The following is a 13,281-nucleotide window of genomic DNA, read 5'->3' on the forward strand; positions in this document are numbered from 1 at the left end:
GAGAGGAGGGGAGAGAGACAATTAGTCAATCTGGCTGAGTGGTGTTGATACAGAACGGAGGGAGCCTTTTAAATATTTACACAGTCATAATTCACAGCGAGTTATGCAGGTGTCGTATACCAACAGATCCTTCACAGGAGCAGGACAAAACAGAGGAATAATAGGCAATACAAGACACAGTGTTTACTAATTCCCAAGTGTTGCAGATGCCTACCACCCCCACTAGGTTGTCATAGAGATGGCTGATATTTCTGGTCATCTCAGCTGCAGTTGGCAGTCCAAATATTGGTCTCCTTTAGAGAGTAAACCGAACGCACCACTGAAGAGACTGAATTTACAAACGAGGTCCAGAATTATCAAGTTAATATTCCCCAGTGTACATATGAAGCTGTCAATGTCTGCCATTCCACACATTTTAAGCATTTCGGTGTTGGCCTTGAATTTCATAAAGACTTGAAAACTTTAGAGAAATTCGATTTCGAAAGAAGCCATGCACCCCATGCTAGCAAATCGCTGCTTTAGACTCACCTGAGTAGCGTATGCGGAAGCCTTTGTGGCTGGTAGTGTGATCGAAGGACCAGTGCAGGTAGACTTTGTTACTGGAACTGGTGATGCTGAGCGGACTGGAATAGTTACCACTTAGTGTGATTAGGAGAGGACTCTGTCTGGATGGGCCTGGATGAAGACATGGGTGAGGGGAATGATGATTTGAGAGGCATCCAGCTGTAAAAATCACAAGACTACTAAAAAGGCACGGTTTTTATCTAAGCTTTTATGTTCTATAAATGTGAGATAAATTCTGTAAAGTATATTCTAGTCAAAAGTAAAAAACAAAAATGTAATGAGGACACATAATTTATATACATATATATATATATCCACATATATATATTTGCACAGAATTTATCTTTATCCAAACAGAAGCACAGAAGTTTGAAAAATATCACAATTCCCTAATCTTCTAATGATGGGGAAAAAAATAAGACTTCAGTCCATAATTGGCTTGGCAGCCCCAAGGTTAGCAAATGTCTGTTCCTCTACACTCGGCAGAAGATAAAAAGCACTAATCAGCATCACCAGTGTATACGATCACCACTTTCTCAGAGCAGCCTGGCAGAGATGCTGACTGTACCTCTAATCACATGCAAATGTACAAGGCAGATGTAGATGTTCTGTCACCATAAAAGGGAGCCTACGTTTGATTTTCTGTTACCAGTGGCAGAGAGCTTTGTTGGGAATAGTGGATTTAGCCTTCTGGCTTATTTTAGCCTTTAATTGCAGATATCTGTGAAAATGACTCTTTTTGCCAGGGGATATGTGAAAAGAGATGTCACAGGGAGTCCAGCTGGTAATCCAGACCAAGAAAACCACTAGGAAATGTAATGGTATAAACCAAACAGGTACAAACAGATAAACACTGTCGTTTATGTTAGCACTGATGAACACAAGTTCTCTGTCTTAACAGATGCAGTCACTCACCATCAAAGATTTCAAGCTCATCGAACTGACGGCTGGTCTGGAAATGTTCGATAGTGAAAGTGATGTTGTAGCCGGGTTCTACCTTAACCACCCAGGAGCAGGACTCAAAGTGGGGAAAACCGTTGCCGGGCGACTGACTCATGATGACGCCCGTGGAGGCTGTGAGTATCTCGTTCATGGGACACGTCACTGTTGACAGAAAGAAACAGCAGAGAGACAAAACGTAAATCTATTATTGTGACCTACAGGAATGATGATCTGTTCCTGTATTGTCGTTTCATAATTGCGCATCACATTCAGCGATTGTTCATTTGTTTTAGTGGAATCAATTTACCTTGAAACACAAATTGGATTGGTTAGAGCCATACTGTTGCTGGAGGGCAACTCAATGTGACTAAAAGCATAGCTAAGCTAATTGTCATTCTGGTCCTGATGCTGTCACGGGGAAACAAAGCTGTCCATGCTAAGTCACTCCAGGAAACGGCTTATACGTTACATAATATTACTGACTTGCCATTAGCGTATTCCGTCTTCTTTTCCCATTGTGAGTGTGCGACAGATGTGATGCTAACTCGGTGGTTAACGCTCACATCTGCCTCAAAGCGCCTTTTTGAAGAGGCACGTCTGGGCGGACCTCATACATCCGCTCATCTCATTTTCTCCCTCTGTCATTTGCATTCTTGCAGGACGTCTCCATGACATCCTTTGACATTTTCTAGTGGTTTCATTCCATATTATCAGACAGCACGCAGCGCTCCTGTCTGTTGTGTTTTTGCTGCAGTGCTGTAAAGCCAACCTTTTAATCTGACAGAGATGTCTGCATGCACACTGCAGCCCCATAAACAAGCTGCAAAATGAAAGGATGCAACATGCTGTTATGGCGACACAATGCAACAGCTACACTGTTTGTTTAAATACTACTTGTCTTCACTGTGTCTATATGCATAGAGAAGATGAAGCTGATGTGTAATAACACTTTCAACAAAGCTAAAAAAATCTCTGTAGTTGCACACAAACATTAAAAAAGGATTTTTCTACTGCTGTGATTACAGCTTTCAATAGTTTCCATAGAAAATTATCTAAGAACAAATTTTGCCATACCTAACAGTATTTAACTGTTTTAACACAGAAGCCCTGCTGCAACTCAATTTAAATTGCACTGAATTCAAGTCATCCAAGTCATGGTAATCCCATGAATAAACCTTAGCAGAGGTTGTCCCTTAGAAAGGTCATTGAGCCACTATTAATCATGTGTGTCATCACATGAGCCAAGATGGGAAAAAATGCGAAGGTCATTACCTCCAGAGGTTTCGGGTGAAACCACTGTGAGGGCTTGCCCAATCCTATAATGTGACCCTATCAAGTCAGCTGATGCAAGATGACTCTCCACCTTTTGATTTTAGAACTGAGGAAGCCTTATGGATGAGAGGTGCAACATCTTCAAGAAAACCTCAAAGAAGCTGCACCAAGGCCGATCAGCAAGCACTCCAGCGGGTGGTGAAAGAAGCTGGCAGAATTATTGGAACAAGTCTGCCAGAGATCAGTAATATCTTCCCCACTCGCTGTCTGAGGAGGGTGCACAGTATCCTGCGGGACCAACATCACCCTGCGCGCCACATTTTCCATCTGCTGCCCTCAGGGAGAAGGTACAGGTCTATACAGGCCAGAACATCCAGACTGGCCAACAGCCTGTATCCACAGGCTGTGAGGCTCCTGAACTCTCTGCCCCCCTCTCACGGACAATAACCATATCCAACTTCTTAATAGCAATGAACTGGTCTGCATTGGTGCATCATATCTTTATTCTCTTCCCCCTCCTGCCCCCCCCTCTTTCTTAAATAGATAACTATCATATCTGATATCATATCTCACAGTACAATAATATTGAATGGGTTGCATTGTTGTATTTTGTCATGTTTCTCAGGTCTTTGTCTGAATTTCTACGAACATTATTGCTAAGGATTGTCTTATTGCATTGGAGTCACACTGGGTTAAATATGTACACTTGGGTTTTAAGGGGTATTTATTATTTTTTTCTTTTTTTTGGGTTGTATGGAAGCCCCAAACGCAATTTCATTGTTCTTGACAATGACAATAAATAAATAAATACTAAAATACTAAAAATACTAAGTCCAATCATTTTCTTTCCAACCTCCTTAGACTCAATTCATTGCTATTTATACGGCACCATATAACAACGTGATCTCAAGGTGCTTTATATTGTAAGGTAAAGGCCCTAAAACAATAGAAAGAAAATCCCAACAGTTAGACGAGCCTCTAAAAACAAGCATTTGGTGACTGCGAGAAGGAAAAACCTCCTTTTAACAGGAGAGAACAGGCTCAGGGAGAGGCAGCCATCTGCCGAGCCCGGAGATGAAGGGAGGGAGACAGGACAAAAGACGTGCAACCCAACAGTTTAAGTCCTGTTGAAATTATGAATACATCCATTCCAACTAATAGCAATAAAAAAAGAGTATATTTAAGCTGTTACACGCCAAAGGCTTTAAATTCTTTCATTGGAGAAATCATTAAAAACACACACACATACATAAAAATGTACTGACAAACCGCTTAAAACAGCACTTACTCGACCAGGTGCTCTCTCTGCATGCGCATAGATTTTTTTGCAAGCATTTGTGTTTGTCAAACAAATGTGGCAGAAAACTTTGCTTGGGGTATAAAGTATCTGCCGTGTGCTGCAATTTTAATACCCATGCACTGTTTTACCTTAGGGCAAAGGAAGCACTTGGCACTTTGAGGTCCTTCACAACAGCTGAGAAATCCTGAATTCTCTGACTGGAGCTCAAGCTGTGTGCCTCTTTTCTTGAGCAATGTGAAGCGACTATTAACTTGTAAATAGGTGAGCCTGTGTGTGTGAATGAACAGTTGTGCATGCCTTGGTTTGTTCATCATCTTCTCTGTGTTCATAGGGGAAAAAGATTATGAAATTTGCATAAAAATATGGCAGAAAGCCTTGGTTTAAACAGCATCTGCAAATAATTCTTCCCGTTTGTTTTACTGGGGTTGGCGTGTCAGCTAGATGGGATTTATTCCCTCAGGAAATTTCGGATAATGTCAGGTAAGCTGGCATGTAAGAATTATTTTCTGTCAAATGTAACCATTTGTTGCATTTGCTACATTTCCCTAAGTATAATGCTTCCAAACAAACAATTAATATTTGTCAGTGTTCTTCATCAACCAAAAACAGCAGTTTTGTCTAAAAAAAAAGAAAAAGAAAAAAAGAAAAAAGAAAATAGCCTGGCAAAGTACCACTTCTGGCATCGACTTCTGGAAGTAAAGCAACATTAATCACCTATGATCCTAAATTCCGAGAAGACATTCCCCAAGTCTGCAAAAATCATTTACAACGTCAAGCCCCTCAGTGGATATGAGTCAAAAAGGTTTAAATCCGTCAGCGATAGTGGAAGTGATTGCACCTGGAAGTGGCATATAAAATCTAAGAGTGAAGTTCATTAAATGATCAATTCTCCGAGGATGAGATATGTGTTGTCAGTGACCTTTCAGAAAGCCTGGATGTGTCTTCAAAACTCCCTTCAGCTTGTCTCGGAGCTGATGGAAAGAGATGGGCAGGGGCGCTTATCTATAGGCTGCTACTTATTAAACTAATCCACTTTGAAATGAAGCATCACTCTGGCTGCAAACAAAAGGGTATTAGGGGACAAATCTGACAGCTGGAAAAAAGAAAAAGAAAAAGAAAGTGTGTGTGTGTGAGGGGGGGTGCTTCGACACACAAGGTGAGATCAACCCTGATAGAGCTCAAAATGAAATCTCACTTTAATGAGACGAGGAGCGGAATAAACAGGCAGCAGGGACAGCGTTCTGTGAAGCGTCCCTTCTGTTTGTGGGGAAACTGTTCAAAGTTTGCAAATATCTTCCCAATCAAACTGCCCCTATACATAAATCTACTATATGTATCAAGCTTGAACTGCTGCATTGCCGTTGAGATGGCTTTTAATTAGCATAAGCCGAGGTCTGATAACGAGACGAATGAATAGGAAGGGCCACAACATAAGTATTAATGTGGATCAGGGCCTAACAACTCTTAGAAGTCAGGGATGACAATGAAGATGGGAAACGAAGGGGGTAGCTGTAATCCATTCTAACAAAAGAAGACAGGGGCAGAGAGAGAGGGGAAAAAAATCGGAGCGGAAGAGAGATAAATGAAGAGGCGAGAAAAACAAAAGGGGACAGGGATGAAGAAAGCTACTGTAACTAGCTGGGAAAGTAATGTGATGGATTATTATGCAGGTTTTAACCAGAAATCTGTCTGGGGGATAAACACAGGGATTTGGACTCATCAGAGCTCATTGTGTTTTCATTAATGAATTCAAGCAACACTTTGTACTGATGCTGCAGCTTTGTGTGTGTGATGCCTGAACTCCCTGTGGTCTCTGCAGACAGCAAATGTAGTTAAGGGTCGTGGGTCCAATACAACCCAGTGTAATCAAATAGAAGGGAAATCAAATGCTGAACCAAGCCACCGGTTGCTCCGATGGCAGCAAATACCCATCTGGATGACTGGCAACTGTTCTCTGAATTAAACAGCTAAAAAACTAAAGTTACTGTGTGTCAGTGTTTACATATTTATGATGGTAGGTTTTATTTCTCTGCCTGTATGCCAGGTTTTTGGGAAGGTAGAGACAGATAGATCTGGGTATTGACAGACACCTGTGTGTTATAAAGTGTGTGGGAATGCACGGCGCTCTGTTTTCAAGCAGCCTCAGACAATGACAAAGAAAGTCTGGGGAACAAAGGCTACATGTGTTATGTAAGAACATAAGTCTGATGTTAGTGAGTCATGGGAGAGAAGTGAGTGTCGAGTGAGGGAGGAGGGGAATGCAGAGGATGAGAGAGGATGCTGGCGCCGAGGGGGCAAGGAACACTGCAGACCCGGCAGTGGTTCCAGGGCTGCACTCTTGGAAGACTGTCACAGAATGACAACATCCAACGCTGCGTAACCCAGACACCAGCTAGACCGGCGTGGAGGTGCATACAGTATATGTATACAGCGACTCGGTGTGTGTTTGTGTGCGGGGAGTGAGGGCTGCTAAATGTGCAGGGAGGGTTTTGCTTGTCAGAGCTAGAAGTGGTGATTTGATAGGTGCAGCTGCAGCCGGCATGTCCCCTGCATTTCAATGAGCTGTTGCTCTTCGTCTCTTCACTGCCCTCCAACTAAGTCTCTCCCTGTCTCCCTTTCTCGCCTTGCTTTTAAACTCTAGCCCCACTCTCACTTACTCACTACCCTTCTGCTCATTTAGCAATTTCTCCTCCATCTTTTCCAGGCCAGTTTTTGGCTTTTTCCAGCGTATCCAGAGTTATACTCAAACTGCTCTCTTCCTATCGGTTTATCTTTTGACCCTCTTCTCTCTCCCTCTCATTCGAGCATCGTCTTTTAACTTTTTCTCTGCTTTCAGCTCCCTAAAAAAAGCTAATAAAAGCTGGAGAAAAGGGGAGCAGGAGGTGGGTTGTCTGTTCTCAGTACATTAGTCAGCACAAAGGGAAACAAATTGTTGAAGGGAATTTTGCAACTGAACCTATATTAAAAGCCTAAAAAAATTACTGGATTTTATGCATTAGTTTGATTCAATTTTATTTATTTAGCGCCAAATCACAACAACAGTTGCCTCAAAGTACTTTATATTATAAGTTAAAGAGCCTACAACAACACAGAGAAAACTCCAACAATTAGATGACCCCTTTGAGCAATCACTTAGCGATGGTGGGAAGAAAAAAAATCCTGTTAACAAGAAGAACCCTTCAGCAGAACTAGATTTAGGGAGGGGCAACCATCTGCCAATGTTCCATGATTGTAAACACTGTAGGCTTATTCTTGCACATATAGAGGTGCAAATATCTGTCTGTGGGGTAAAAATGGGTGGCAAATAAATCCAGGGAACATACATACAAGGGACTGCCTTGTTCCTCTCGCTTTTTGACACTTTCGGTATTCTCCGTTCTGCCTCTCACTGGGTGTCCTAAGCACTTTCCACATCTCCATTATTAGCCTACACATAGTTCCTCTTCCCCTTTCATTACCCTCTTGCTTTCGTCTAATTCTTTTTTGTATCTCTCTCCTTTTTCACCTCATGCTGAGAGCTTTGCATATTTTTCCTATTTAGTACACTAAATTAGTTGCATTTATCAAACTTCGCCTAAACCTCCCTCTCGCCCACCACCTAACCCACAAACAGAACGGGACACACGAAGCATTCTTAAATGAGACACACATTTCCAATAAAGAAAGAAAGAAAATGAAAGATACGCTTTTATGATACTGTGAAGCACAAACCCCTTTATGCACCCAGACTCTCGCCCCGAGGAAAAGTAGCGTGCACAACGTGCAGCATTACGATGTTATAGCGCGTGCGGTGGGTGCTGCATTCCTCTGGGAGGACGATATCTCAGCATGTAGAGAGCGCCACAGCAGCCGCGCTCGGCCTCACGGGAGCCAAGCATCATCCGCCAAGATGGGAAATGGTACCAAGCTGATATCTGGCTGTCGCTCCCTGACTACAGGCAAAAAAGGGTACCCGCAGGAGCAAGAAAAGAGGCGAAGCTCCATGTTTGAGTCATCAGTCCATGATTAGAGCTAAGGGATACATAACACTGCTGAAAATAAACTCATACAGTCCCTCTTGGAGGATGAAGGCAGTGTTGACTTGTGCTACATATAAAACATTATGATTCATCTGTCACAGTCTGGCGAGGGCAGACTGTATGAATTGAAAAAGGACCCAAAATGCAGACTCCAAGGAACAGGGAACAAAACTTGAATGTTAACAAAAAGCGAGCCGTTTAATATGGCTGGAAAAAAAGGTACAAACAAAGGGCAAGGCAAACTGAAGCAAAATTAACAAACCTAAACTGGGAAATCTAAACAAACAATAAGAAAAACCTAGACAAGAAACTTGGAAGCATGGCATAGGAAACATGGCGTGGACAACAGACGACCTGACAATCACACACTGAAAACAGAGGACTTAAATACACAGGAGGTGATTAGGGGAAGTGGGAACACATGGAGGAACAGCTGAGGGTAATAAAGCAGGACGAGGCAAGGGAAGCAAAACTAGAAACACTCACATGAGACATGGACCTTCAAAGTAAAACAGGAAACACACTGACTGAATTCTAAACATGCAAACTTAACAGCAACTGGGGAGACAGAATATAGGAACCTGAAATATGGTACAAAACCATCACAGTGGACATAACATGGAACACAGGGAAGCCATATGACGAAGCCAAAGAGCAAAACCTAAGATAACCATAACTGAGATCTAGGGAAACACGAAACAGTACCACAAAGGACTCAAAACATAATCCATAATATAAAAACACGAGATCTCTCCAAAATGAAACAGGAACATGAGAGGCAGACATAACAACATAAGACAACAGACATGAAACACACGAAGGGCAAGGGAGATTTAACATAGTTGGAACACGAGGGGGAAATAATAAGAACTAGAAACACTTAGGCATGATAACAAATAAACTTAGGAAACCTGATAAGCTTAAACATACACTATGAACATCAAAAGAAATGAAACTCAAAACACTGGGTCATAAGACCCAGGACCGTGACATCATCAGACTCGAAAATGGTTCGATGCATCTTAAGATATATATTATGTAAACAAACCACATCACTGCATTTGGTGCTTAAACATTTTGTGTGTTCATATTCAGACTGGCCCTGTTGTTTCTGTGCTGGTGCACGTAGAATGTGTGTTTTTTACACCATGTGCTTGATGCTATTTGATCAGCTTAAATGTAGGAGAGGATAAAAATGGTACAGGCAGATAGGATTACTTTGGAATACTGTAAGTTATTTCTTTTGACAGTAAAGTGTCTTAACTATCACAAGAACTCATAACCAGTAGGACTTACCTATACCATATATAGTTCTGACATACTGTTTATTTCACAGCAGCAGAACCCATTTGTCTTCTTGGTGCTTTTTAGGCAAAATATACACTTAGTGGCAGTTACATGTTGCTAGAAGAGGTTAGACCCTATTTTTCTTGGTGCTTGAAACATTTCTCAGAGATTTTGGTACATGATACATGATAGCGTCACACAGTTAATGCAGATTTGTCAGCTGGACATTCATGATATGAATCTCCCCTCCCACCACATCCCAAAGGTGCTCTATTGGATCTGACTGAGATCTAGTGACTGTGGAGGCCACTTGAGTACACTGAACTCGATGTCATGTTAAAAAATCAGTGTAAGATTATTTGCCTTTTGTGGCATGGCATGTTATGATGCTAGAAGCAGCCAGAAGAGGTCATAAAAGGATGGACATAGTCAGCAACAGTACTGCGGTAGGCAGGGGCATTAAACAACTGCCATACAGAAGCCCAAATTGTCAAGAAAATGTTGCCAAAACGAATACACCTTCACCATCAAACTGAACTCTTAATACAACAGAGGATGGATCTGTGCTTTCGTGTTCTTTATGCTGTTTTCTGACCCCACTATCCAAACGTTGCAGCAGAGATCATGACTCATCAGACCAGTCAGTGATTTTTCCATGTTGTTATTATCAGCTCGAAACAGTCTGACCTCTGGTAAGGCATTTTCTCTAGTATATCAACAATTTCTGAAACAAATCCATGCCACATTCAAAATCTCTAAAATGACCGTTCATCCCCATTCTGAAGCTCGGATTGAATTTTTGCAGGTTGTCCTCACTATGTCTACATGCCTAAATGCAATGAAATGCTACCATGTGATCAAATATTTGTCCTAATGAGCAGTTAAACAGTAATACCTAATGAAGTGGCCAGTGAGTTTATATTTAGGCCATGAGGTAAAATCCCAGTAGACCAGCTGATCTCACTGGTGGCCCCTGATGACTCAACCTTATGAACATTGGCAAATTTGATGTAGGGCACACTAGTTAAGGTGCTTTAGCCTTCTGCAAGATCCTTCACAACCCATCACCATACTGTGTCCAACTCAGTGTTGTATACGTCACAAAAATCACCTCCCAACCCTTGTTTGATGTGTACAAGTGTGCTCAAAGCTAGGATATCCAGGGATATATCAATGGTACTCCAGGATGTTTTCAAGTTGTAAACAAACACTTACCATCACATGAGGGTGGAGGGCCCTCAAATTCCAAATGTGTACCTAGCCGACAGGTCAGGATGCTGTTTCCACTTAATTGGTATCCTGGGAGACATCGGTAGCGCACTATATCACCTGAAAACAGTGACGGACAAAGGAGAGCAACAGTCAAGGTCAAGGTCAGAAGCAGTAGCATTAACTGTTATGATACATGTAAAAAGTGCTCCTTATAAAGGATTCTATAACAATACAGAAGTTATCATCAGTCATGTGTTTCAGTGAAAACTGGGATGAATCTGTGGACACAAAAATCCCCATGGGATCCTACAGACACTATGTCAGTGTTGCTACGTTTATGCCTCTGAATAATAAAGGTCAAATAGCTACACAAATACAGAAACAGGAATTAATCTCTGTTGTCTTCAAAGGGAATGAGATCACCTGCCCTAGGTGATGCATTTGAGGTGTGTCTGAATGGACTGTGTATTCAGCGAACCTAGGCAATAAAAACAGCCAAAGTTAGAAGCTTCATGAATGCTTCAAAATGCTACGGTTCTGCAAATCTGCATGGGAACAACATTAAATACAAAAAGGCAGAAGTGTCAGTGCCATTGTGTTTAAGTGCATGGGTCTTATTGTGACAGCATTTCCACCTACCAATTTTAAATTCCTTGCTTGCCATCAGAATCTCAGCATTAGGAATGATGGAGGGAGGGAGGCAGTACTGTAGTCTGTAAGCTGTGAGTGCATCAAAGACATGAAAGGAGTTAAACAAAGAATGTATGTAAATCAAGAGCTAGAAACAAAGCTAGATCCACACCATGTACAAACCTTGATAGCTGATACGAAAGAGTCCACCCTTCTCTGTATTACTACGGAACCGTATCAGCACCTGATTAGATGTGCTGCTGGGTGGGTCGTTGGGCTCTCCATCAGTAAACACACCTAGTTTCCTGGCTGTTTCTTGTGGACCATCCCTAAAAATGGAGGAATGTTGCAAGTCAACCATAAATGCAAAAACAACAATACACTGGAAACACCAGTCTATGCTCCAGAGCTCACTTGTATAGGAGCCATAAAGAACCTTAAGGGTCTGTGATGCAAACAAACTACTAAGCCACATGCCAGATTATTGTCAAGCAGCTTCAGAAGAGTATAATCAAGCTGCTCACACTTCAACAAACCCAAAGAGATTACCCCTCACCTGTTTTGGATGATTATGTTAAAATAAGGTAGAATTTGAGATACAGTAAGCGTGGAGTGACAGGTCTCGACTGTGGTGCTCCTGCTAACAGCTATCCAAAGGGAGTGTCTCTGGAAGCTGTGGCCCAGCCTTGGCAGTCCCCTGGTGTGGGCATGGCCGATTAAGCCAGCTCCCAGATTCCTGCCACAACCATTCAGCTTAAAAACCATCTGTCTTTGGCTGTCAGACTGGGCATGGGAGATTACAAGCAGCTCTGGAAACGGCTGGCTAGGGACTTCTGCCTGACAGCACTCTAGCCAAGCCGCCATTAAGGGGCCCATTTCCTTGGCTCAGTAGTTCAGTGGATAGATACACAGCGGTGGTAGCTGGAAAATGGGGAACAAGATAGTCCCCCATCTTGGCTCTGTAGGAACTAGCTGGGAAAGATCAGCACAGCGGGGACCATTTAGAGATGAGAAACAATACGATAGAAAGTGGACATTTTGGCTCGCTTTAGCCATGTTGACTTAAATTATCGGTGGTCTAAAAAAGCCTCAAACAAATTTCTATGAGTAGCGCAAACAGTTAAACGTAGATGTCACCAGAAAACCATGTGGATCTTTCATGTGGTCATGTTGCCAGGTTGGCTGGCAGTCAGACCTCCTGTCTCACTGAGAGCTGGGACCTTTGGAAGCTTTGGAGGATCAACTAGAACTGGCAAACATCGTGTATGCAAAAACCTGGCTTTGGTGCCACATATGGCAATTTTAACCATGTATTATGGAGGTGATGAAAGGAAGCTTTACCCACTGATGCTCAGTCAAGCACAAAGGCAAAAGTGTATTTAACACATCGTATTAAAAGACAAAAACAACAAATAATCAAAGATTAAAGAAAGCCTGATAACAAGTTCTTTAGAATTTTTTGAGACGATGGTGAAGTTTAATACTGCTTTCCTCAAAATAACAAACTGTCCGCATTGTCTCATTGAAACTATTTCTGCATATCTGGAGCCTGTTACGCTGTCATTTCTTACCAGACAGTAATGAAGTCGTGTGGCCCATGAACTTGAAGGAGGGAGAAGGTCAGTTTGATGCCAAATCCAGGAGCCACAGTAATCAGCCAGGAGCAGTCAGCTGAGCTTGGATACTCCTCAGGGTAACCCGGGGAAAAGATGGTCCCATTGTCTGATGTGATGTTCCCACCACAAGGCACTGAGAGAGGGCGGTGAAGACAGGGAAAGTGTATATTTTATATAGGCAGGACAGATACATTAGGGTTGATACATAATTCAGGCACAATCAGCGAAAAAAGAGTTTTTCATCCCTCTCTCCTCCTGCTTCTCTGCTCAGTGTCTCTTTCCCACTCTCCTTCACTTTTCGACTGGTGCCCAGGCGCTTGTCTGAGCTAAAGATTAGCCAGTAAAGCCTGTTAGTAAGTGGGGACTTGGATGGAGTGTTTTGCTAAGATAAGGCCTCAACCCTTTCCCATTGGGGCAGTAGAGAGGGAGTATGGAGATG

The 13,281-nt window shown here is 42.3% G+C and overlaps 1 protein-coding gene across 1 annotated transcript in view; it reads right to left on the bottom strand.

The window, feature by feature from the left end:
* The window catches only part of csmd2 (CUB and Sushi multiple domains 2), a 284,791-nt gene that overhangs the window by 36,922 nt on the left and 234,588 nt on the right, over window positions 1–13,281 (bottom strand). The window contains exons 44-49 of the mRNA XM_085346642.1: window positions 12,798–12,975; window positions 11,410–11,555; window positions 11,236–11,316; window positions 10,600–10,713; window positions 1,480–1,668; window positions 529–675 (exon numbers count right to left, since the gene is read on the bottom strand). Of these exons, the coding sequence (XP_085202768.1) occupies window positions 529–675; window positions 1,480–1,668; window positions 10,600–10,713; window positions 11,236–11,316; window positions 11,410–11,555; window positions 12,798–12,975 (855 nt within the window). The remainder of the gene's footprint in view (window positions 1–528; window positions 676–1,479; window positions 1,669–10,599; window positions 10,714–11,235; window positions 11,317–11,409; window positions 11,556–12,797; window positions 12,976–13,281) is intronic.

Source organism: Diplotaxodon limnothrissa, linkage group LG22 (genome assembly GCF_057381915.1).
Source record: "Diplotaxodon limnothrissa isolate DT_005_m linkage group LG22, D_limnothrissa_male_GT1.1, whole genome shotgun sequence".
NCBI lineage: Eukaryota > Metazoa > Chordata > Actinopteri > Cichliformes > Cichlidae > Diplotaxodon > Diplotaxodon limnothrissa.